The following is a 26,838-nucleotide window of genomic DNA, read 5'->3' on the forward strand; positions in this document are numbered from 1 at the left end:
TTATGTCAAAGTAAGGGACTGTGGCCAGTGCTTGAGCAGAGACTCACTAATATCATTATGTAAACCATCTCCCATGCCAACAAGAGAATGTAGTCCTTCCAGTTTCCAGATGGTGGACTGGGACCTTTGGGGGCCCCAAGTCCTAGCTGAGTCTCTGTTTCTCCATCTTTCAGATCTCGGCTTCCTCATCTGACAAATGAGCCTAGCAGCCATCTTAGACAGTTGGCCAAAGAAAGCATTTGGTTCTATGGTTCTGCAAAAGACTTTTTTCTTTCTTTCTTTCTTTCTTTCTTTCTTTCTTTCTTAATTTTTTTCTTTCTTTTCTTTCTTTCTTTCTTTCTTGAGACATTCAATCAGTGTTTCCCCTCTCATATTACTTAAATAGTGATTTATATAACAGAAAGGGAAAACTCAAAGCAGGATCTGAATAAATTTGTAGTAGGGCACCAGAGTAAAAACCCTGGGTGGAGGGTGAGGGTGGATGTTCAGCTTCACGGGGTGGGGGTGGGGGTTAGGGGGGAAGGAGATGAGACAGTCTTTTGGTGGTGGGAATGGTGTTTATGTATACTCCTGTTAATTTGTAGCCATAGAAATCACTATTTAAGCAAAAGACTTTCTTGCCTGAGGTTCTGAGGCCCCAGGTTCAATCCCCAGCATCATCATAAACAGAGCTGAGCAGTGCTCTGGTCTCTCTCTCTCTGTGTATCTTTCTCTCTGCATTTCTCCCATTAAAAATAAATAAATGAATATATATGAAAAGATGAAGATTGCTGCTAAAAGAGAGCGCTACTTCTCAACTGACCATCTTCCGCAAGGATGGGAGGCTCACTCACTATTAGTGGTTGCCTGCCCTATGGTCTTCCTCTCCCAGTCCTACCTCTTGAGAGGAAGTCTCAGTGTGATACCTGTATGCCTTTAACACCTCTCCTGACACAGGTGAGTGCACTTTTGCACTCAGAGCTTGGACCCTGTTTAGACATTTATATTATTTTATTTCTATTTTTTTTAAACTTTGCTTTCTATTCGTGACAGCTGCTAACAGATGAATGTCAGTAAACATTTGTACCTTTGGGGCTGGGCGGTGGCACACCGGGCTAGGCACATGGTACCAAGCACAAGGATCTCAGGTTCGAGCCCCCCTAACTAACCCACCTAAAGGGCAGGGGGATGTTTCATGAGTGTTGAAGCAAGTCTGCAGGTGTCTTTCTCTCTCCTTCTTTATTTCCCCCTCCCCTCTCAAATTCGCTCTGTCCTATCCAATAAAATGGAAAAAATGGCCACCAGGAGCAGTGGATTTAGTGCAGGTATTGAGCCCCAACGATAACCCTGAAGGCAAAAAAAAAAAAAAAAAAAAAAAAAAGCTTTAAAAACAATGTTAAGGGCTGGGGGCAGAGTTCAGTGGTAGAGCAAATTCTTGATACAGAACACACCAGAGCAGTGCTCTCTCTGTCTCTTCTCTCTCTCCCCTCTCAAAATTAATCTTAAAAAAGAAACAACAACCTTAAGTATAAAGTAACATGTGGTTCACTCATGCAAATGTTTGCAGAGTCCTTACTGTGTGCCAAGCCCTGCACAAACACAGCACACCTTCCTCCAGGGTGGAGTGGGGTGGGGTCCCACTGGGGGCTTCCAGGGATGGGACGTTGTTCATGGTACAGGGTACTGGGGGGGGGGCAGTGCGCAGACCACGGGGTAGTGAGGGGGTTTTTGTGGTGTCTTGAGGTGGGGGGGTGTGGTTCAAGGATCAGAGGTGCTGTGTAGGGTTCTGGGGGTGACAGGATGGGGGGGCATTGAGGGACTGGGAGAGGCAGGGCATGGGGGCTTGCTATGGGAGGTCTATGGGGGTGGCCTGAGGTGGTGGAGTTAGAAAGTGATATGTAGGGTCTCTGGGCCAGCACTGGGTGGGGCCGAGGGTGGCGGGGCTTTGGGGGTGCTATGCTGGCCCTGGGGGGTGGGGACTCTGCGGGGCGCTGGGGGTGGCGGGGCTGGACGCGGGGAGTGTGATACGCGGGGTCCCGTAAGGGGGGGGGTGCTGGAGCCTGGGGACTATGGGAGCCCCGGGAGTGGCGCGGCCGTGCGGGGTGCAGAGCGGCCCGGGGCAGCAGCCGGGCAGCCGGGGCGGGGGCCGGGGCAGTGCGTGCGGCCCGGCGGGCGGCGCCTCCTCCCCTTCCTCTGGCGGAGGCTGACGTGGAGTCCGCGGGCGGCGGGGAGGCGCCGGGCCTCCGGGGCGGCGAGGAGGCGGCCATGAACGGCGACCGCAGCGAGAGCGACTGGCAGGGGCTGGTGAGCGAGGTGAGGCCGCGGCGCCGCCGGGCAGGGAGGGCCGAGCCAGGCCCGGGGTTCGCGCCCCACCAGCCCGGGGAGGCCGAGCCCGAGCCAGCCGCGGGGGGCGTCGCGGGGACCCCTCTCAGCTCACCCCGCCCGCGCACCCCGGGGTGGCCCCGTCCGGGGAGGGCCTCCTCCACCCCCGGCCGCCCCTCCCTTTCGGCCCCGCGCTCCGCAGCCCCGCGATTGGCCGCCCCGGGAGCCGAGAGGGGGCGCCTGGAGGGACATCCGGGCCTCGGGCGGCCTCCCCGGCAGGTGGCTGCACCTGCTGCCGCTTTGGGGGGTGCAGCCCGGGGCCCTCAGAAACTCCTGTCCTGTCCCCGCATGTGTCCTGTGGACATACTGTGTGCAGGGGGGCGACTCGCTCACCCAGTGAACCCCGAGTGAGTGAGTGCAGACTTCATTTCCTCGCCTAGGAAGGGTTTTGTCCTAAACACGCCCAGGGCTCCAGTTCGAACACTCCCTGGCCTCCCACCCCCACCCCACAAAGCCATTTCCTCTTCAGTTCAACCTGAGGGTTTGAGGTCTGGGGCGGGGCTGCTCTGGGATAAGCCACCAGGCCGTGCTGATCACCGTGTGGGGGGGGGGGGGGTCTAGGGGGCCGGGTCGGGGAGTGGTGCAATTCTCCCCTCTCTGTCCCCTGGAGCCACCCTCAATCCCAAAGCCAATCTGGGTTTCCTTTTGTTTACTCCCAAGCCGAACTCTGGGTTCTTGTCTTTCCTCCCTTGTGGAAGGGACATGGTCTTTCTCCTTTCATGGTTGTCTGGGCCTGCAACCTGAGAACAGTGTTTAATGTCCGGTGTGTGCAAAGCATTGTGTTCCTGCAGAGGGTGAGATGCCACAGGCACCTTGGCTGAGTTTGTGCAGTGGCAGTCCAAGTGCAGGGAATGCCTGCAGGTGCACGACTGTGATGCCCTGAGGTGTAGCCTGGCTTCACGAAAAGACACGGTTTCTAGGGACCTCCTCTCAGCCCATCTGGAATCACATACCCAGTGGTCAAAAAGGTCAGAGGTGACTCTTCATAAAAGCCCATTGTCGGGGACCTGGGAGTGCACCTGGGTGAGTGCATATGTTATCAAGAGCAGGGCCCGAGTGTGAGCCTCAGGTCCCCACTAATTGAGGTAGTGCTGTAGATGTTTCTTTCTCGAGCTCCCCTCCCCCTCTCATTTCTCTCTGTGCTATCAAATAAATATTTTAAATTTTTTACTTACTTTTTATTTTTTGATAGAGACAGAGAAATTGAGAAGGGGAAGAGACAGAGACAGAGAGAAAGAGAGAGGGGTAGAGGGGGAGGGAGGGAGGGAGGGAGGGAGGGAGAGAGAGAGAGAGAGAGAGAGAGAGAATCCTGCAGTTCTGTTTCACTGCTTGTGAAGCTTCCCACCTTGGGCTTGAAATAGGAACCTTGCTCACTATAACATGTGTACTCAACCCAGTGTGCCACCACCCGGCCCCTATAATTAAATAAATATAATTAAAGAAAAAAACACATTTATAAAAATAAAGCCCACGGTTGGACCCTGAAATAGCAGAATATCCACAAGCTCATATCAGATGCCTCCTAGGGGACCAGGGACATTGCTGGGTTCATGTCAGGAGCCTGTCACAGCAGACAGACCTCCCATCTGTCCTCAAGGGACTCCTGGAGCCTCTGGTGGAGTTGAGAGGAGAGCCACACAGCAGCCGTGAGAATGGAACAGAAGGAAGGGCCGCATGGTGGGTTGTCCCTTGGCTGTACGTCTTGATGCTCAGTTTGCTTTGGCCATGGTATCCTGGACCCTCATGGTCTTCTCACTCAACACTGTGCTTTCCTGTCATTTTCTTCCCAGTGCTGACCCCCTGAGCTCCACTGAGCAGGGGCACCACAAGGGCTGATTGATTAAGTCATTATCCCCCAGTGGGCTTCCCAGGAGTTGTCTCGCCTGTCCCAGCAGAGTTTCTTCAGAGCGACGCCTTCTAGCTTTTCCAGACAGTCCATCAAGGCCTGGAACCGTGGAAAACTCACAGCTAGGGTCTGTGGGTGTGGAAAATGAATACAGTTTGCTGCCCGCCTTAATAATAACTAATGGCTATTTCTTGAGTCTTCTGGGGGCATTTCACACAGCCATGTGAGGTGGGAGTTGTTTCTTCCTTTGCAGATCAGGAAAGTAACTCAAGCAAACTAAGGAGTTGCTCAGAGCCTCACAGCAGGAGGAGGGAGAATTTGAACCCTGGGCTCTCTGACTTTATAGGGTAAGATCACTAGGCACCTCATCATGTCATCCTTGGCTTCTCTGTCGATATCTCCTAGAAGGCAGGTGAGAGAGAGAGAGAGAGAGAGATCACGTCTTTTTGGCTTGTGTTTGATAGAGACAGATTCAGAGAGGCAGAGATAGAGATGGAGGATGGGAGAGAAACTACAGCATCGAAGCTTCCTTCAGTGTAGTGGGGGCTGGGCTTGAACCTTGGTTGTACACGTGGCAAAGCAGTGCACTGCCCAAGCGAGTTACTTCGCTAGACCTAGAGACCATGTCATGTTTGTGTTTGAATCCTCACCACCTGGTTCTGAGTTTCTCTGAGTAAGAGCTACAGATCGCCTCCTTCACAGACTCATTTTGGGAAATGAGTCGCTTTGTGTTTTGGGGAGGGGAATGCAAGTTTCTGGGTCTGTATACCAACTGACTGACATATATTGAGTTCTAGCAGCCTCCCCCAAGAGCTGTGAACGTGAAGTTTGGAAATAGGGTCTTTGCAGAGATAGTCTAAGTAATGATTTCAAGAGGACACCATTTGGGACTTAGGTTGGATCCCAGATCTTGTGACTAAGAAAAAGTAAAGGTGGATTTGAGAAACAGCCACAAGGGAGAAGGCTGTGAGGAGAGAGACACCCCAAGTCAAAGGACAGGGGAGGAAGGAGGCAGAATTTGTTGATCTGCTGTGACATGTAAGACACTAGAGCAGAATTCAGAAGAGACACTTTTTAAAAAAAAAAATAATTTCTTTATTGGGGAATTAATGTTTTATATTCACCGGTAAACACATTAGTTTGTACATGCATAACATCTCTCAGCTTTCCATATAACAATACAACCCCCACTAGGTCCTCTGTCATCCTTCTTGGACCTGTATTCTACCCCCCCACCACCACCCCAGAGTCATTTACTTTGGTGCAATAATACACCAATTCCAGTTCAGGTCAGAAGAGACACTTTTGATCTCCACATCAATGAGTGAGCAAAACATTGTTTAGCTGGCCAGGCTGCCATGGGTGTGTTTCTAGAACTCAGCAAGTAGGACTCGGGGAAGAGTGTAGGCAGTGGCAAGAGTGGTGTTTCCACCAATATTGGGGTCCTCTTGGAAGGATCTGGGGAAGAAATCCTCAGAATCTGACTTGGGGGGCCATGTGGTAGCGCACCTGGTTGAGCGCATGTATTACAATGAGCAAGGACCCAGGTTCAAGCCTCCAGTCCCCACCTGCAGGGAGAGAGCTTTCCAAGTGGTGAAGCAGTGCTGCAGGTGTGTCTCTCTGTGTCTCTTCTTCTCTGTCTCCCCCCTTCCCTCTTGATTTCTGGCTGTCTCTATAAACAAAGATTTAAAAAAATTAAAAAAAGAATCTGACTGGGACCAAGGAGACTTCTTGCTGAGCTTGTATGAATTCCTGGACAGGTCCCTGGTTTGGTCTCCTCACCGCTAAATCTGCACTCCATCACCCCCTACACACACACACACACACACACACACACACACACCCTCTCAGTCTTTCCATTGTTTTGCTTTCTCCGTGTGCCTCCAGGAAGCCGTTTTTACTTTAAAATGATCCTGTGGAGATCAGTTTGATTTTCATATTTTTCATCTCACAAGCTGAACTTACAGCCTTCTTGCAGCCCCCCTGAAGTGACCATGGATGACCTTGTATGAGCAAGATGGGTGGCTGATACTCTACTTGGGGAATTAAACATCTAGGGGGCAGGGGAACAGTGTTCTTATCATCCATCACTTGAGAAGTGAGTTCTTACAATCAGGGGCAAATCTTGAAATGCAGTCTGATAGGGGAATCAGTACATGTTTGCTTCTATGAGAAGTATCTGGGTTGCCCCTGAGCCTCCTGTCCTAGGAGGAGCCGTGCCCTCCTCAGTTCCACTGTTTGGATTTGGGCTCATTAATTTGACAGCAGTTGCTCTCAGCTGGTCCTTGAGTGTGTTGTTGGCAGTGACTGGGAGGCAGAGGGAAGGTGGTTAGTGGATCTCTACCCATGGCTCAACCCCTGAAATCTGATGCTCACAAAAAAAAAAAAAAGGGTGAGTGTCCCATGCCTCCTAGGGACTGACCCTGTGGATAAAGGCTTCTGTCTCTGTTGGGGGTAGGGGAAGTCTCGGGTCTGCCTCTTTCTTAGGGCAGATGATCATGAGTTTCTACCCAGAGTCATTTTCTTTCTTTCTTTTTTTTTTTTTTATAAAGAAATCTTTTTTTTTTTTACCTTTTTTTGATTTAATTTTATTTTATTTTACTTATTCCCTTTTGTTGCCCTTGTTGTTTTATTGTTGTAGTTATTGTTGTTGATGATGATGATGTCATTGTTTTTGGATAGGACAGAGAGAAATGGAGAGAGGAGGGGAAGACAGAGAGGGGGAGAGAAAGACAGAAACCTGCAGACCTGCTTCACCGCCTGTGAAGTGACTCCCCTGCAGGTGGGGAGCCGGGGTTCGAACCGGGATCCTTATGCCGGTCCTTGTGCTTTGGGCCACCTGCGCTTAACCCGCTGCGCTACAGCCCGACTCCCCCCAGAGTCATTTTCTGACAGCATGGCTTGATCAGTGCTGTGGGCTGAATTATGACCACCCTCCCCGTAAAGTTATATTTTCAAATTCTCACACTTCCAGTAGCTGTGAATGAGGCCTTTTTTGGGGGAGTGGGGTGGGGGCGGGGAGAAGATCAAGGCAGATGCGATCTAGTGAAGACAAAGGCGTCCGCGTGGAAGGCAGGTGCGATCTAGTGAAGACAAAGGCGTCCGAGTGGAAGGCAGGTGCGATCTAGTGAAGACAAAGGAAACCGAGTGGACCTTTAATTCAGTGACCAGTCTCCTCCTACCAAAAGGAAACTTTTTTTTTTAATATATCTATTTTAAATATTTATTTATTCCCTTTTGTTGCCCTTGTTGTTTTATTGTTGTAGTTATTGTTGTAGTTGTTGATGATGATGTCATTGTTTTTGGACAGGACAGAGAGAAATGGAGAGAGGAGGGGAAGACAGAGACGGGGAGAGAAAGACAGACACCTGCAGACCTGCTTCACTGCCTGTGAAATGACTCCCCTGCAGGTGGGGGGGGGGGCTCAAACCAGAATCCTTACACCGGCCCTTGCGTTTTGCACCACCTGTGCTTAACTCGCTGCACTACCACCCGACTCCCAAGAGGAAATTTTGGACCCCTTGACCCACAGAGAAAGACACTGTGAAGACACAGAGCAGAAAAGGTCGTGTGGTGACAGACAGAGATGGGAGTCAGGTGATGGTGGACCAGGGGTGCCAAGAGTGGTGGCAACTTCTAGAAGCTGAGAGCTGTCAGGAATAACCCTCTTCTGGAGTGGAGTGTTATGAGGGAACATGACCCTCGTGACACCTCAGTTTCTGGATATGTCACTTTCAGGCCTAAGAGAATTAATTTCTCTTCCTCCTTTTTTCCTCCTCACATTCTATTTATTTATTTATTTATTTATTTATTAGCAATTACAGAAGTCAGACCTCCCACCTTCTGCACCCTGTAAATATCTTTGCTCCATATTCCCAGAAGGATAAAGAGTAAGGAAGCTTCCAATGGAGGAAATGGGATACAGAACTCTGGTGGTGGGAATTGCATGAATTGTACCCCTCTTATCCCACAGTCTAGCTGATCATTATCAAATCACTAATATATATGTGTGTGTGTTCTGTAATTTTTAGTTTAAGCAGAGCTCTGCTCAGCTCTGGTTTATGGTGGTGCTGGGGATTGAACCTTAGATATCTAAGGCATGGAAGGATTTTTACATAACCAGTATGCTATCCCCTCAGCCCCAGAGGGAATTAATTTCTGTTATTTCTTTTACTATTGAATAGAGACAGAGGAAAAATGAGAAGGGAGGGGGGTGATAAAGAAAGAAAAAGACAGAGAGATACCTGCAGACCTGCTTCAGCATTTGTGGAGCTTTCCTCCTGCAGGTGGGGACCAGGGGCTTGAACCTGGGTCCCTGGGTTATTTAACCAGATAATTTGTTGTTTCAAGTCACCTGCTGATGGCATATTTATGGAAGTCACTGATGTGACTGGCAAACTGCAGATGGGGGCAACTTGGACACACCAGACACATAACTCAAAAGGGTGCTTTATTTCTCCAGCCTTAGTTCTGCTTGCTGCCTGGCTTTCAACGCAGTCCCCTATCCTTTCAAGTTCAAGTCCAGAGGAGACGACAGGAATTCATATGTAGCAGATCCAAGAACACTCTAGGAGTTATTCAGTTGGAACCCACTTAGATCAGTCATCTGCCTGGGCGAGATCACCGAGGATTGGAGTGTCATTATCCCCTTGCTCCCCTCTCAGACCCCATCCTCCATGACCGTCTACACTCAGGCTACTTTGAGCGAGTGAAGAACTTGTTTCTGTAGTGCCCCTTTGCTGCTCTGGCAATGGGGTGGGAGACGCTGTTACCAAAAGTGGAGCCATAGCCCCCGTCCCCGAATCTGTTCTGAGCCATGGGACACTGTGCCGTGCAGGTGTCTCATTGGGTGGGTCACTCAGCACAGGCTGGTTCCAAGGAACTCAGCTGTTTTTCACATCCTTAGGAAGGTGCGTGTGGGAGTTGAGTGGTAGAGCAGCGGGTTAAGTGCAGGTGGCGCAAAGGATCCTTACGCAAGGACTGGCGTAAGGATCCCTATTCGAGCCCCCAGGCTCCCCACCTGCAGGGGAGTCACTCCACAGGCAGTGAAGCAGGTCTGCAGGTGTCTGTCTTTCTCTCCCCCTCTGTCTTTCCTTCTTCTCTCCATTTCTCTCTGTCCTATCCAACAACGACAACAACAAGAATAACTACAACAATAAAATAAGGGCAACGAAAGGGAATACATAAATATTAAAAAAAAAAAAAGGTGAGTGTATTTGTTTGAGTAAAGACTAAACCATATAGTGTTGCTTGCTTCTCAGACTTCAGTCAGGCGGCCCGCTAGGTCTCTTTCCTGTCATTGTGAACTGGGCTGGGCTGGAAGGTTCCCCATTTCCATGGGTTGTTGAAGAAGCCAGGCCCTTTCTTCCCTTTTTCTTCTCCACTGTGTCTTGGGGGTGACACTTAAGTGTATGGTGAAAATAGAGCTGCTGTCCCAACTGCCATGGTTCCTGAGAAGGACGTCTGGGGAAGTCCAGGGCAAGGGGCTTATCTTTAATGAAAGCTGACTGCAAAAGTGGATATAACACCTCTGCCTACATCCCCTTGGTCTGAATGTGGTCCCATGGCCACAGCTCGCTGGGAAGGAGGCCAGCTGAAATGGGGAGAGGTTCTGTTAAAGTGTAAGATGGATAGACAGACCAAGGGAAAACACACACACACACACACACACACAGACCATGAAAGAGAAACAATAAATTGTTTCATAAAAAATTAAAGATGTCTGCTCCTGGAAATATTATGTTAAGAAAAATGGAGAGGGGGGACCAGGCTGTGGAGCACCCAGTTAAGCACTCATATTACCAAGCACAAGGACCTGCACTTGCACCCTGGCCACTCCCCACCTGTAGGAGGCCTGCTTCATAAGTGGTGAAGCAGATCTGCAGGTGCCTGACTTTCTCTCCCTCTCTCTATTTCCCCATCCTCTTTCAATTTCTCTTTGTCCTGTGGAAAGAAAGAAAGAAAGAAAGAAAGAAAGAAAGAGAAGAAGGGGGGCTGGGAGATAGCAGTAATTATAAAAAAAAAACAACCCAAAAAACCAAACCTTTTATGCTTGAAACTCCTGGCTTCAGCCTCCAGTACCACCTGAAATCAGAGCTGAGTAGTGCTGATAATAAATAAATAAGATAAGCCACAGACAAAGAAAAAACAGACAAAATACATAGGTATCACAATTCAGTACTAAGGAGACAGCCTGATTTTTCAAAAATGGACAAAAGGGTTAAGTAGACACTGTATTAAAGAAGAGAGTTAGATGGTCCATAAACATATTAACATCAACTTCTAGAAAGTCACAAGTGAAAATCACACTATGATGCCACGATACCCCTATTGGAATGGAGAGACCAACAAAACAGCATAAGCCAAGTGCTGCCAGGGATGCAGAGCAGCTGGAAGTCTCAGACATTTGCTGGGAGAATATAATGGAGGCTGGGGAAATAGCATAATGGTTATGCAAAGAGACCCTCACGCCTGAGGCTCCAAAGTCGCAGGTTCAATCCTCCATACCACATTAGCCAGAGCTGAGCAGTGCTATGGTAAAAGAAAGGGGGAAAATAATATAATGTTACAGTCATTTTTGCTTTAAATGCAGTGCTGGGAACTGACCCAAGGACTTCATATATGTGTGTTTCCACTGAGCAGCCTTTCTGACTATTTTTTACAATTTTATATACTTGGGATTGTGAGAGAGAGGAAGAGAGAGAGAGGACAGAGAGAAGGAACGATACCAGTGATACCAGTGCTCCTCTCCACCTCTCCACCATCCATGGAGTTCCCTTTGGTGCTGTCCACAGTACTCCCATGTGATGCCTGGGATCAAATTGTGTGCTCTCGCCACTGAACTTTCTCTCTCTCTCTCTCTCCCCTCTCTCCCTCTCCCCCTCCCCCCCTCTCCCTCTCCCTCTCCCTTTCTCCCTCTCCCTCTCTCCCTCTTCCTCTCCCTCTCCCTCCTTCTCCCTCTCTTTCTCCCTCTCCCCTCCCCCTCTCCCTCTCCCTGTCCTTGTCCCTGTCCCTCCCTCTCCCTCTCCCTCTCTCTGTCTCTCTCTGCCCCTAGTACAGCATCTTTTGACAAGTTGTTTGAAGCTTCTTATAAAATCAAACACACATGTACCCTCTGTAAATATTCCTAGGTATTCACCCATTAGATATAGACGTGTCCACATAAAAATATATGAGTGTTCATAGCAATTTTGATTGCTGACAAATTGGAGACAACCCCAAGGTCCACTAACTAACTGTTGAGTGGAGGAACTAGCGGACCTCCCCATAATGACCTCCTGCCCATCCCAGACAGGCCCACATGAAAATGTGGTGGATCTTAAAATTAGTTGGTGTGTGAGAGCAGCCTGAGAATGAAATGCATCTAATGCAAGATTCTATCTCTAGGGTGTGTGTGTGTGTGTGTGTGTCTCTGTGTGTGTGTGTGTGTATCTGCATGTGTGTGCCTCCAGGGTTATTGCTGGGGCTCAGTGCCATCACTACGAACCCACTGCATTTTTTTCCATTTTATTGGATAGGGCAGAGAGAAATTGAGGGGGGAGGGGAAATAGAGAGGGAGAAAGAATGAGAGACAGCTGAAGACCTGCTTCACTGCTTGTGAAGCAGACCCCCTACAGGTAGGGAGTGAGGGGAGGGTGACTTTGAACATGGATCCTTCCACAGGTCCTTGTACTTAGTACCAAGTATGCTTAATCAGGTGTGCCACCACCAGCCCCTGGGCATTTTCTTCTTCGTGTAGTGCTGAGGATCAAACCCAGGGTCTCTCATATGCACCCTGTTACTGAGCAGCCTCCTTGGCCCAACATCTCTTGTATATTTTCATGAAAGAGAAGAGAGAAAAGGGAGGGGTGGGGGAGGGCGAGGCATCAGAGCATTGTTCCACCATCCCTGGACTTCCATTTGTCTCTGTCCGTGGTGCTGCCTCGAGGTGCAGGGAATCGAAGCCAAGGCCTCACACCTGGAAGGCAGGAACTTACCTCCTGACTCACAGTCACGGCTGGATTAAAAAGTCTATATGTTTTAAAGGTACAGTCAAGGGAACAGAAATGAGGTTAGTGGCTGCTGCCAGGCCTGGAAGTGGGTTGAAAGACTGACTGCAGTGGAACAAGAGGGAGCCAGGTGGCGACCAGGTGGTGACCAACGAATGTCTAGAGCCAGATGGAGGGTCTGTGCTGATGGTAGAGAGGCCCTGGGTGCTTTTTCATCTGGAACATTATAAACATGCCGTCGCCCCTTTGCATCCATGGGGGATGTTCTAAAACCTTCGGCGAATACCAGATTCCACAGATGTAGAACATGTCTACAGAGGACCAGCTCTGTTTGGGAGACATTTTCTTTCCCCCACTGGACTTAATATATTGTCACTGAACTGCTTTCACCCAAAAAATAGCTCTGCAGGCAGTGGGATTAGAAGAGCATATTTTTTTTGAGGGGGTACTTACTGATGGTGGTACAGAAAGTATGTGTGTATCTTGCCTGTGTGAAGACCCTGGGTTTGATCTTGGCACCACACAAAAACAACAAAGACAAAATGAGCAAACCTGTCTAAATGGTGGAATAGTACTTTGATCTTTCATAAAGAGAAAAAAGGAGGACTGTGACCTTGGAGGCAGCTCAGTGGTAGGGCACAGGCCTTCATGTGTGAAGCCCTGGATTCATCCCCCAGTACTTCGTTTGAAATAATAATAATAGCAAGACAGAGCTCACCTGGGTAGTGACCTGCTTTGCCCTGTGCTTGACCCATGTTCTAGCCTGGCCCCCACTGCATTGAGAGGAGGTTTGGTGCTGTGGTTTCTTTGCCTCTTTCTTCTTACCTCTCTAGCTGGAAAAATCAACCCAGAGCAGTAAAGCCCTGGAGATGACCAGGAAAACAAGAGAAGAAAAGAAAGAGAGGGAAGGAAGGGAGGGAAAGAGAGAGAGGGAAAGAGAGAAAGGGAGAGAGAGAGAGAGAGAGAGAGAGAGAGACTGACTGACTGCTAGGAATTAGGGAGAGACAACTGAGGGAGAACTAGCAGTGCCCCGGTATATCCTGTCACTGTCGTCATTGCCAATTCCTCCTGTTGCATGTTGGCCACAGAACTAATCCTATGGTTTGCTAGCTAGTTTTTCAACTTGCCTTTCCACCAGCCCCAAAGAAGCTGAACTCCTGAAGAACAGGTCCTTTTGCTGTTAATCTGCATCCTCAGCACAAAGTGCTGTTTCCTGCTCTCCCCACCCCCATAGACATGGACCAAATGCAGATGATGTGAACGCTTGGCTCTCTGAATGAGTGAAGGGGGGATACAACATCAGAGGGACTGAAGGGAAAGGAGTGTCTGAGAAAGGCCTTAAAGAGAACTCCTGCGTGATGAGGTGGAGCAGGGAGATGGGGGTCAGATGAGTCCAAGTTGGCTTTTGAAGGGCGGTTAGAGCAGGGTGCTGGGCAAGACAGAGAACTGGGGGTGGGGTGGGGGAGGGGGTTGTGACAGAGCCTGCTAAGAAGAGCTTGAGTTCTGTTTAGAACCCTGCTTTTGTCCAGAGCTTCCTGGGAGCCCTTGAACTCTGGCGAGGTGAGCTTAGTGCTTACAGGGAGGTTTTTTATTATTTTTTTTTGATGAGCAGCTATCTTCATAGTGGCAGGCTAATTTCAGAGTAAGTTTATTAAAATTAGCATGTGGGGTGGGGAGTGAGCACAAGGGGTATTTTTAACTGATGGGATTCGTGTTCTCTCCTGTGCAGGGAAATTCGCATATGTGCTTCTAAAACTTCTGACACTGACAGTTTCTACTCTTAAAAGTGATGTGGAAAAAAAATTAAAACTGGTGGCTTTCACGCTGAATGAAATACATTGGCAGGAGACTAGAAGAAGATTTTGGCTAGCCGCTGAATGAAAATTGTCCAGAGTAGAGACCACCTCTTGCCAATGCCTGATTTTTTTTTTTTTTACCAGTGAAACCATAATAGGGCCTTGGGTACCTCCCTGACAGAGAATTTGCTTGATCGAGAGTCTGTATCTGCCTGTGGTCTACTAGGTAAAATGGAGCCACTGATAGGTGATACCTGGGCCCTGGGAAACACGCAGGTGCTGTTGGTTGCTTTTTCTATTCTGGTCAGACCTCATACAGTTGGGAAGTGGATGGTGTATTTCAACTGGGAAGACGGTGTGGGGATGGTTGTCAGCAGGATAGGAAAGCATGGTGCTTGGGTTCCTGAAGTTGAGAGTCTTCAGAGAGACGGGAGCTCACTGAATAGACGTAATTCCAGAAGCATGGTGTTTAGCAGGTATTTGTGAGTGGAAGAAAGAGAGAGGTCTGGGAGGGAGAAAGTAAAGGGCAGAGAAGAAAGGAAAGAATTTGGACCAAGGTGGCAGCACACCTGGTTGAGTGCACATGTTACCATGTGCAAGGACCTTCTTTCAAGCCCTGGTTTCAACTTGCAGAGGGGGTTAGTAGCTTCAAAAGTGGCGAAGAAGGTATCTCCTATCTGCCTGTCTGTCTGTCTGTCTGTCTGTCTATGTATCTATCCTCCCCTCCTCAATTTCTCTCTGTCCTATTAAGTAGAAAGAAAAAAGAAAAAAATGGCCACTAAGACTGTTGGGCCTGTAGTGGAGGCACTGAGCGCTAGTGATAATCCTGGTTGAGGGCAAAGAGGAGAAAGAAAGCAGGGGAAACCAAAGGGAAAATAAATAAAATTTTAAAAAAGGTTTAAAAAAAAAAGAGGAGGAAAGAAAAGAAAGTTCACAAAGACATTGGTTATATTTTCTTCCCTCCTTACCCTCAGCCTGACCGTGGTCCTACAGAAGCTGGAGGGAGTCCCCACACGGCACCAATACATGCATGGTGTCCTGACCCAACTTCCTGGTGTCCCTTCCTGGCTCTGGCTGTAGTGGTTTACAGGCCGTCAACCCTGTCACTAAGTAGTGACATGGTCTTGGACAAATCTGACTTCTCTAGAGCTCAGTGTGTCTGGATTGTGTGCTAAGAAGACAACAATGGCTGTCTGTGTCTCTCACAGTGAGGGTAAGGAGATGACTCTTGTGAGGAAGTCTTAAAATGCCCAGCCCTCGACACTCGAGGCAGTGGTCCTATTGTTTGGTGCCTGGCCTTTCTGAAAAACCCTCTCCAGGACCCGAGAGTTGCTTCTGCAGAGGGAGGTGATGTGTCAGCTGCTGGCTGTCAACGTGGTGCCTTTGAAAATCCATATTGATGGTGCACAGATTGACATACCTGCTTGCTCTGCCATCTGCAGACCCCACGGCCAAGCAATATTGGAGGTGGTGGGAATGGAACTCCCTTTTTCTAGCCGGTTCCAATTTGCTTTTCAATTTGCTCCTGCCTGGTGAGTGCTGTCAGGGTCAATCTGTAACCTTCTCTGTTTTCTCAATAAGCACTCCGGCTTTGCCAGACCTGCAAGTCCATTTGCAGGCTCCACAATCAATTCTGGAGGACCTTGCCTTTCCTCGGCCTCTTCTGTGCTCTCCTTATTTGCCTTCTGACTGTGGACACTTCTTATTCCCTCTGCCATCCAGCCGCCTGCTGAGCTGTTCAGCCCCTTCCACTCTTACCCCTTTCTGGTCTTTAGTGCTGCCTGCTCACTGCTCTTCTGTCTTTTTGGGATCTGAAAACAGCCTCTTGTTCAGCTGGTTTGTGTTTAGGAAAAAGACACAGCACATGACATGTACAGCGCATGTCAGTTCCACCCCTCTTCGCTTCATTCTTGCAGGTATCCTCCCATCTGCCTCCCTGCCTCCTTTTCTACCTCCCTAATCCCACCTGTCCCTGCTGATCAAGTGCCTGGAAGCCAAACTCTCGCCTGACCCTTCTGTACTCAAAGATCTCTGAGCTCCTCTGGCCTCTCACTGAGCCTCAGACTCCTTCAGAGCCTTACTGACCAGCATCCAAACCAACAGTTCTTGTGGGTTTGTTTATTTGTTTGTTTTTTCCTTCTTTCTTTTCCAGAGCACTGTTCATCTCTGGTTTACAGTGGTGCGTGGGATTGAACCTGGGACTTTATGCTGTCTCCCCCACCCCATCCAAACCAACAGTCCTAACCTTAGCTTTTCTTTCTCCTTCACACATCTCCTGTGCCATTAATAAAGAGAACCACTCTGGCCCTTTGCTGGAAGCCAGGATTTCCAGGCACCTGGCTGTTCCTAGGTCTGTGTCCTCTGCCCGGAGCCCTGGGTTATCTTCCTTCTCCTTACTGCTCTTTCAGGGCTCCATCACAACCACCTCTCCCCTAGCTGCTCCCCCACACCCCCCCACTGGAAGCTCTTTTGTCTTCTGAGATGCCAGAATACCTCAGTATGCCTCCCCAGCTCCTTTCTCCCAGTGTGCATGCCTCACCTCGAACCCGAAGTTACTCAGATCAAAAAAGAACTGATTCACGTTTTAATCTCTCGCAAAGACCTGTGTCTAGTGGACAGATTTAAAAGAGATAACATTCCAAGGACTCCTCAGTGAATACCTGAATTGAAAAATGACTGAATCGAAACAAGGAAATCCATTGTGTGTATGTGAACAACGTTGTTACCTGTTTTCTCTTCCAAAGTCCCCTTACACTCATTCAAGTTCACAGACCTTTTTTGACTTTTGAAATACAAATTGTAATCTTTTAAAGGTAGTGAGTCAAAGCATCTTTTAAAAAGTACGAAGGGATTTATGAACTTACTAGAAGTCACTTCCTCTCTCCCTCCTAACCTCCCTCTTTCACTTTGCTTTCTTCCAAACTGGAGAAAAAGAGTCAGGCAGAAGCGCTGGGTGGGAAATCATTTGGTTATAAAGAGCTGTTTTCTGTAGTGGGCTCTGACCTGTATTACAGCGTGTCTGAACACATGCCAGCCTTAAACTCTGCCCTGGACTAGAATTTATGCTCGCTGCACGGTTACTCGCTACCCGGTTGACTCTCATGTGAAGAAATCATGCCATTTCTTTGGTCCCTGTGGCCATTTTCTCATCATAAGAAATAATCAACAAAAATAATTCTGCATAGCCATCCTCCTTTTACTGATGCTTAAGAGGACTGACTGTGTCCTGGCCATTTCGCTAAAAGTCAGGGTGCCAAATCCAGCAGGACATGGTCACCTCCTTCTCCATCACCTTATCCAATTCTCATGAACACCTGGTGAGTTAAAAGGAGCAGGAGGTAGCGTTCTCATCTTTAAAGGTGAAAAATAGAAAGCCAGTGTCAATGAAAAGCTCAGACATCCTGGCCCTTCTGTATGATCTCTTGGCAGGAAGCAAGGGTGTGGAGCTGGCATCTTAACTTCAAGTCTGATAGTTTCCCACCCCACCCGGGAGCCTTAGACTCAGACCTCGGAACGTTCACATCAGCTGGGCTAGATCCAAACCTAAGAACTTGGGTTGAAAAAGAGACTTCTGGTGTCTGGTTTTCAATTCCTGCTTAGACTTCAAGATAAGTGAGACGTTTGAACCCCAAGATGTGACCACATAGGGAGGGACGGTGAGGATGCTGCTTCTGTTCTTGTCGCAGACCGTTCTGTGGAGAAGGTTGTAGGCGACCGCACCCTGTCTTGGTGCAGTGGCTCCAAGGAGAATCCAGTGGTGTTGAAGGTTTTTTTCTTCCCATACTCTCTGGCTTCACTACCATCACAGAGGGTTTCCTTTGGCAGTTTGGGGGGAATCTTTCCCCTTATAGTCTGAACCTGTGAGTGATAAAAGTGAGGCCAACAAAATATCTGACCTGCATAGTGTGACTGCATTGTCGTATGCATGGCCAGGACTGGAACCTGGCCCCTACCACATTGGGGGAAGTTTTGGTGCTGCATTATGTTTCCTTCTGCCTTTAGCTCTCTCTCCCCGAAAGTCAGCTTGAAGTGGCGCAGTCCCAGTGACAACAAGGAAAACAAGAAGGAAGGGAAGTGTGAAGAAAAGGAAGGAAGATAACTGAAGGAGTTGTTTAGAGATGAGAACATCTTGGGTCATGTTGCATTTGACTTTAAATATCAAAGTAATATAGACTCATTGCATACCTTCTCCATTTAGAAACCATTTAGAAAAAGGAAAAAAAAGAGAGACATATTCCCTGCATCTAGAGTTGACTATTGTTAACATTTTGGTGTGCAGTATAATCTCACAGACATTCCCCATGCCTTTATTTCTGAGAATGAGTTTGTGTTGCATGTTATTTTATTCTCTCATTTGTGCTGAGGCTGACATATGTGCAGTGAACTACTCCATGTATTTTTACTTGTGCAGAAGCCCAAGTACCAGCCTCCAAATTGAGCTAGAGAGCATTCTCAGCTCTGCAGGAGCCTCCAGATGACCTCTCGATATTAACACGTACGCCCCCATAACCATTATTCAGACTTCTGTCACTGCCTACATGTTTTGTTTTGTTTTTCCTCACCAGTGTTATCACTGGGGCTTGGTGCCTGTATAATCCCTCCATCATTTCTGGTGGCCATTTCTTTTTTCTTTTTGTAATGATAATGACATTTGTAATGATAACGACAGAAAAATGGAGAGGGAGAGAGTAGAAGTGAAAAAAGAGACACCTGATCCACTGCCCCTGAAACTCCCCCCCCCCCCGCCTACACAGATGGGGACTGGGGGCTTGAACCCGGGTCTCTGCACGAAATAATGTGTGTGTGCTCTGCCAGATGTGCCATCACCTGGCCTCCATTGCCTGCTATTTTTACAATGTCTTCTCTTCTCTGAGGAATTTTTTTTTTTTTATAGTTACAGTTCTTTGTTTCTGCAGCAAAGTGGAGTAGCCAATTTAGTTGCCACTTAATAAATCTTCTCCTGATGAGGGGTGATGCTAGGGGAGTTGGTGGACAAATTGACTGTCAAAGAAAGTGAGTGAAATCACGCCCACTATTGACTTGTGGTCCATTGGTGATGTCTGTCCAATGAGGACTGCCATCTTTCCGGAAGCTGTAATTAGCTCAGGTCACCCTGGGGAGCCCTTTGCTGACATAATCAACCCAGCTGCCCAGTGAGTCACCAACCAGGGAAACAGACCTGGACAGAGTCTTTGCACTGAGAAGACTTTACACTTTAGTAAAGTCCGGCTTAGTCTGGTCCTCAGGAAACTCCAGAGACGTGACATCCAGGGCCACGTAACACCTGTGCGGCACAAGAACCCAGCTTTCCCGAGCTGACAGTCCTTGTTGAGGAGAATTTCTTTCTAATTAGTACTGCCTGGGGATGGTGGAAAGAAATGAAGCCCAAACCAAGATGAAGTGCAGGAGAGCAAATTAACCACCCTCGGAAAAATCTGAGCAAGGCGTAGAGAGAGGGGAGAGAGCAGCTCCCAGGCCCAAGCTTCAGCTGGAGAGAACTTTGGTCTATTGCTGAAATGTGGGCCCAAGAGGCCCTCCAGTGATGACTCCAGGGTTCTCATGCCGAGAGAACCACTGGCGGAGTCGTAATGATCACGATTGGTTGAACCTTCAGCAGATGGTGGTAAGAGCTCTATTTACTTGGATAATTAAAATGGTGATGGATTTGCATGACTGATTTCAAGATCTTGAGTCAGCCTTTGGGGGCAGGCTGGTTCGGAACACCTCCTTGCTGTAGAGTGTCTGCACCTGATTCAAGTATCGCCGAGAGAGGAGTCAGGGAATAGCCCCGCAATGCTCTGGATTGAGGTAAATCTTCATCTTGAGCATGCTGGTCCTCTTAAGGAACTAATCATTCCGGCAACGAGGTGTTTTCCTAAAGGCAGAGATGACTGATGGATGCAGGAGCAGAGGTTGTTTTCTTTCTTGAAAGAGGACAGAGTTCCTTTGTTTACTGTCATCAGGAATAGGAATGGTGCCCTTGGAGTGTAGTAAGTGCTTATTTTCTTTTTAATTTTCTTAATTGATTTAATAATGATTGATAAGATTGTAGCATAAGGGGGGTACAATTCCATACAATTCCCGCCACCAGAGTTCCGTATACCATAGCCTTCTCTTGAGAGCTTCCCTGTTCTTTTTTCTTCTGGGAGCATGAACCCAGGATCAGTATGGAGTGCTGAAGGTGGGAGGTCTGGCTTCTGTAATTGCTCCTTTGCTGGACTTGGGCATTGACAGGTGGATCCATACTCCCGGCCTGTCTTTCTCTTTCCCTAATGGGATAGGGCTCTGGGGAGGTGGGGCTCCGGGACACATTGGTGAGGTCATCTGCTCAGGGGAGTCAGGTTGGCATCGTGGTAGCAACTGCAACTTGGTGATTGAAAAGTGTTAAGACATATATGACAAAACAAATTGTTTAATAATCAGGAACCTAAAGGTAAGAATAGAGCAAATGTGATTTGGTGTCTTCATGTTGGAAAAAGCTAGGAAGTCTATTTTAGGTATATTGCAAGGGGCCCATTTTTCTTAACACGCATCGTCTTAGAATAGAACCCTTACCACTCCTTTGTGGTGGGAGTAGGGTATTATGGCAGAAAGGGAATGGTGCGGTTCAGTATTCAAATCTTTTGCCAATTATAAGCTATAGGATTCTCTTCAATTTGTCTTCTTCCTACCTTCTTCCTTCCTTTCTTTTCCTTTCATCGTCTTTCCTTTTGCATCCTTCCATCTATCCACAGTCCATCCCTATATTTCTCCCTCTCCCCTCCCTCTCTTCCTTTCAATTCTGTATCTTAAAACTTGTGTTTTGGCAGCTACAAAAGGAAGTAATAACATCTACCTTTAGGGATGTGATGAATAGTGCTTTTTATATCTGATTTATGTGTTTATTGGATAGAAATAGGAGAGAGAGAGAGAGAGAGAGAGGAGAGAGCTGCAGCACTGTTTCACTGTTTATGAAGTTTTTCCCTTGCAGGTGGGGGCTTGAACCCAGATCCTTGAGCATGATGACACATACATTTTGCCTGGTGTTCCATCATCTGGCCCCAAATAGTACTTTTAATACATGAAATGTTGATTCATCTCTGAGCACCTCGTACACTATGTAGCCTCCAGCGTGATGCTAGTTATAGGTTCTTTCCGCTGTAGAGGAGGAAAGCAAAACAGTGGCGAGGGGAGTGATTTCTCATCTGGAGCCCAAGTGCCTCCTGGCTTCAACAAACGATGCTTTCTTGTCTAGAGTCCCCAAATCCCCTTTGCTGATGGGCACCCAGGGCTGAATTCTGTTCCGCAAAAGCCGCCCTCCAGATTAAAAGAGCTGCTAGTGCCTATGCTCTATGCCCTCTGCCATTGGGTGCAGACCAGAGGCAGTAAGAGCTAACAGACCTGGGGATGGGCGTTAGTACAGGAGGTACAGTGCCCATCTACTATTCATGAGACCCCGGGGTCAAGCCCTGACATCAAATGGAAGCACTGTGGACAACACGAAGGCGACTCCAGGGACGGTGGAGTGGGACACTTTGGTGCCTCTCCCTTTCTTTCCTCTGCCTCTGTCTCTAAGTACACAGAATGCAAAGTCTGGGCCTGGGAGGCCTGGTAATGATACTGTGCTTCCATGAAGCCCTCTGTCCATGGCTCAGCACTGCCTTAGGAAGCTCGAAGAGCTGGCAGCTCTGCACAGGGCGCGGCAGTTCACAGTAGGAAGATTTTTAGGGTCTTTTTTGATTTCTTACTGAGGTGAGAGAAAGATGCGCCCCAGCCAGCTCACAGCTTTAAAAAAAAATTATTTATTATCTTTATTTATTGACTGGAAAGAGAAAGCCAGAAATCAAGAGGGAAGGAGGTGATAGAGAGACACCTGCAGCCCTGCTTCACCACTCACAGAGCTCTTCCCCCTGCAGGAGGGGACCGGGGGCTTGAACCTGGGTCTTTGCACATTGTAATGTGTGCGCCACCACCCGGTCCCCCAGTTCACAGCTTTTAAAGTCAGTTTGACAACAACTGTCTCTGTGCTTTGCTGATTTGTGATGCCACCCAGCCCACAAGAAAGGCCCTTGAATGACAGAATGGAACCAAGTCACCACAGGACGCAGTGCTGCCTCTGACTGCTCTTTTAGGGCACATGAGGGGCAGTGATGAGAACTGTCACCTGTACCCAGTGTGCCCCAGCCTCTGGCAACTTGGATGGGCAGGAAGCATGGAAAGTTTGAGTCCTCAGGTCTGCACAGCTGATCACTAGAAGAAAACTGTTGCAGGTCCTGCCTCCAGCCTCTGAGCCCACAGGCAAGGTGAGAGCAGCCCAAGGCTGGGGGAAGGTACACACTCATTCTGGGCAAATGCGAGGTTTTAACAGTATCTGCTCCCACCTGCAAACCCCAGAATGGGTTCCCAGCCCTCTTAGGGCCAAATGAGGGGGAATTTTCCTCCTCCTGGCTTTTCTTCCTCCTGGCTCTAGGTCTGAGAAGACCAGAGCACAGGGGCTGAGAAGGCAGTGAGTGGGGGAATAGTAGGAGAGCAGGGATTGAAATAGATACTCAGGCAAGCCTCCAGATTCACCTACTTAAGTTAGCCAAGGCTGCTGCAGGTGCTTCACATACCCCCCAGCTACCATGGTTCTCATTAGAAGCTCTCCCAATTACCTGAAATCTCACTTAGCTTAAATTCCAGCACTTCCCTGGGGGCAGGCATATCATCAAAGTCTGCCTGTCCCAGGTGATGCTGGAGGGGGGAGGAGACAGCCACAGCGACTCCGGAAAGATACATCATCAAACCAGAAAAAAGAAAAGGCATCCTAGGGAACGGCGGCGTTAGAAGCGTCCCTAGGAAGCATAGCTAGTACTTGAAATTGCTGAAATGCTCTCTTGTCAGTGACAGAGGCGAGTCTGGGCTTAGTCGAGGTTTTTGGTGAGGCTCCGGGGTCTGGAAGAAGTGGGGAAAGCTCACACCAAAGTCACTTGGCAGGTGAGCAGGCCTGGGCTGGTTGTGGGCTCCAGGGCTTCTGTGAAAAGACCCCGAGTGTGTGCTTTATCCATGTGGCCTTTGACTCTGTAGTTCCTGGTCCAAACAGGTAACTATGGAAGCCCCTCCAGGTGATTGCCTGAGTTCCTGCCTAGAGGGCTGAATTTGCAAGACTTTTAAGAGTTCAGATAGTCAAGGGGTGTGTCCCCAGGGATGTGCTCTCGTCAAATGACAAAAGATGAGGCTGCAGTACAAATGCTGCTGTGTTCACTCAGCAGAAGCTAGCCCGGGTCTTCCTTGTCCACGTGTAGTCCATGTAACTGGGCTTCCTTTTTTTCTTGACATGTTACAATGGGTTTTAGAGATTTAGCCTTAAACCACAAAATAATGGCTGCCTTACTCCAATGGACATGCCAGGGGTGGCTCTACAGTGCAGGGGCTTTGCATGTATGAGGCTCTGGGCTCAAATCTTAGCACCACAAAAATAAATAGCAGTAAATAAATACATAAAAAACAAACAAACGCAAGGATATATCTCGCCATGAAGAGCATGGGACTTGAATGACTAAGACCCCAGAGGCCACAGCTTCAATCTTCAGCTTCACCCCATTCAGCCAAAGCTGAATAGTGCTCTGATCTGTATCACCTGTAGATATAAAATATTATCACTCTCATACAAAATTTAATACTCTCATAAAAATTAAAAGGAGAAATCTGGCAAGATAGCGCATCTAGATAGTGCCTACTATGTCATGCACACAACCCGGGTTCAAGCCTGCACCCCACTGCCCTGGGGGAAGCTTTGTTACTGTAATGTCTTTCCTTCTCGCCCTCTGCCTCTCTGTTTCTATCTAAAAATAAATAAATAAATAAATAGCTGGAAGCAGTGAAGTCTTGGGGACGATGACAAAAAAGAAGAAATAAAAGTTAAAAATAAGTGCATGTTGGGGAGTCGGGCTGTAGCGCAGCGGGTTAAGCGCACGTGGCACAAAGCACAAGAACCAGCATAGGATCCCGGTTCAAGCCCAGGCTCCCCACCTGCAGGGGAGTCGCTTCACAAGTGGTGAAGCAGGTCTGCAGGTGTCTATCTTTCTCTCCCCGTCTCTGTCTTCCCCTCCTCTCTCCATTTCTCTCTGTCCTATCCAACAACATCAATAATAACTACAACAATAAAACAAGGGCAACAAAAGGGAATAAATAAATAAACTAAATGTTAACAAAATAATAAGTGCATATTGTGGGGCCAGGTAGTGATACACCGGTAGTCTGTAGATGTTACATTGTGCAGAGACTTGGGTTCAACCCCCCAGTTCCCACCTGCCGGCAGATAAGCTTCATGACCAGTGAAGTAGTGCTACAGAACTCTCTCTCCCTATCTCTCTCTCTCTCCCTCTCAATTTCTTTATGTCTTTATGAACAAAAGAAAATAAAAGTGGCTCTCAGGGACAAGGGATTCATAGTGCAGGCACTGAGCCCCAGTGATTACTTTAGTGGCAAGAAGAAAAAAAATGCACATTACAAATATATGAACATGTATAATTTCCAGTTAGTGGCAAGTGAAATCCATTTGTTTCTCAAACTCTCATTGATCACTAGGTCTGCCACTCTGGAGCTGCTTGGCTCAGCTCTGCAGGTGCAAAGGTTAAGGAGTCAGGCCCTGGCTGCAGAGTGGCTTTATCCCAGGGGAGCAGGATAGGTGGGCAGGTTACTGAAGTGGGTTCAGAAGTCCCAGGTTCAGTTCCCAGCACCACCATAAGCAAGAGCTGAGCAGGGCACTGTTCGCTCTCTTTGTAACTTTATCTATATATTTCTCTCTGCACCTTTTTCTCTGTATCGCTCCTTCATGAAAAGAAAGGAAAATATCAGGAAGCAGCTGTTCTTTCTTCTTCTTTCTTCTTCTTTCTTCTTCTTTCTTCTTCTTTCTTCTTCTTTCTTCTTCTTTCTTCTTCTTTCTTCTTCTTTCTTCTTCTTCTTCTTCTTCTTCTTCTTCTTCTTCTTCTTCTTCTTCTTCTTCTTCTTCTTCTTCTTCTTCTTCTTCTTCTTCCTTCTTCTTCTTCTTCTTCTTCTTCTTCTTCTTCTTCTTCTTCCTTCTTCTTCTTCTTCCTTCTTCTTCTTCCTTCTTCTTCTTCCTTCTTCTTCTTCCTTCTTCTTCTTCCTTCTTCTTCTTCCTTCTTCTTCTTCTTCTTCTTCCTTCTTCTTCTTCTTCTTCTTCCTTCTTCTTCTTCTTCCTTCTTCTTCTTCTTCCTTCTTCTTCTTCTTCCTTCTTCTTCTTCTTCCTTCTTCTTCCTTCTTCTTCTTCCTTCTTCTTCTTCCTTCTTCTTCTTCTTCTTCTTCTTCTTCTTCTTCTTCTTCTTCTTCTTCTTCTTCTTCTTCTTCTTTTGTTTTTTTTTAAATAAAATGGAAATATTGACAAGACCATAGGATAAGAGGGATACAATGCCACATAGTGCCCATCACCAGAACTCTGTATCCCATCCCCTCCCCTGATAGCTTTCCTATTCTTTGTCCCTCTGGGAGCATGGACCCAGGACCATTATGGGGTGCAGAAGGTGGGAGGTCTGGCTTCTGTAATTGCTTCCCCACTGAACATATGTGTTGACAGGTTGATCCACACTCCCAGCCTGTCTCTCTCTTTCCCTAGTGGGGTAGGGATCTGGGGAGGAGGAAGCAGCCGTAAAAACTTAACGTGAAGGAACATAAGTTACAAAGAAAGTAACCCAGAGGAAAAACATTGAGAACCTGGGTACTGGCAGACAGAGAAAGCCTCCTGAGCAGGAGACATTATAACCAAGTCTTGAACGAACTAGGGGAATATGGAGGGAGTGGCAGTGCAAGGGTCCTGGGGTTGGAGGGACAATGATGATGAGCTCACAGAAGAGCAAGGAGCCATTGGAGAAAATTTAGTCCCTTTGATGGAGGGATAGGATAAGAGTGAGTGAAAATAAGAGGGCTAGGACCTTGATAAAAAAACAACACAATGACTGTGATGCAAGCACTCTGGGAAGAAAAAAAAAAGTAACTCAAGGCCATGAAGACCCCCTGTATGATGGTCCACCTGTCACCTGGCTAGCCAGAACTCTTGGGGACATGCAGCTGACTGATCCCTGACCTGGTCAGCAGACAGTCTGCACTTCAACCCCTGACCACAGAATGCAATTAAAAAGCCCCAGTCTTCCGAATAGGGCTTGAAAATACTGTGAATCAGAATGCATTGCTAGGAGGCCAGGTGGTGGTGCACCTGGTTGAGGTCACACTTTACAGTGAAAAAGAACCTGGGTTCAAGCCACCTGCAGGGAGGAAGCTTCCTGAGGGGAGGACCAGTGTGGCAAGTCTCTCTCTCTCTCGCTCTCGCTCTCTCTTTCTCTTTCTCTCCCTCCACCCCATCACTTTCTCTGACTCTATCCAAAAATATAATAAAATACATTGCTTTCAGTCACACAGTTATCAAAGATGCCTTGTTGAAAACATGATCCAACCCAAGGACAGTAATATACAGAACTGCTAATCCTTTATTTGGTACCAATATAGACTAGTAAAAAGAGCCTTGGAATCCCAGTTACGAATCTTAGATTGAGCTGACAGTTGTTAGTTGTGTCATTCTAGGAAGGACACTTAATCTCAGCTATTTTCGTCTATAAAACAGGGGGGAAATTCAGTTTTTGTCCCACTTGTCAGGTACTATCAGATAAGAGAGTCTGTGAAAGTGTTTTGTTAGCTTCAAATAAAAAAGATAATACCTTTTCTTTTTAAGTTTACAAAGACCTTTGGCATAGAATCTTGATGAGTTCAAGCTCATAGTAAACTCAGGTGCACAGAGCAGGTACTAGTTAATTAGAGCTGAGTTGAAATCTCAAAGAGCTGGAATCATTTCTGTTACACAGTGGCCTTTATTGAG

The 26,838-nt window shown here is 47.7% G+C and overlaps 1 protein-coding gene across 5 annotated transcripts in view; it reads left to right on the forward strand.

Annotated features, from left to right (window-relative positions):
- The first annotated feature begins 2,129 nt into the window (after window positions 1-2,129).
- CCDC149 (coiled-coil domain containing 149) overlaps window positions 2,130-26,838 on the forward strand; it is a 104,635-nt gene continuing 79,926 nt past the window's right edge. For all 5 annotated transcript variants that reach the window (XM_060188265.1, XM_007535119.3, XM_060188267.1 and 2 more), the window contains exon 1: window positions 2,130-2,292. In XM_060188265.1, coding sequence (XP_060044248.1) covers window positions 2,245-2,292 — 48 coding nt within the window. In that variant the 5' untranslated portion in view covers window positions 2,130-2,244. The remainder of the gene's footprint in view (window positions 2,293-26,838) is intronic.

This window comes from Erinaceus europaeus, chromosome 3, assembly GCF_950295315.1.
Source record: "Erinaceus europaeus chromosome 3, mEriEur2.1, whole genome shotgun sequence".
In the NCBI taxonomy this organism is placed as follows: Eukaryota; Metazoa; Chordata; class Mammalia; order Eulipotyphla; family Erinaceidae; genus Erinaceus; species Erinaceus europaeus.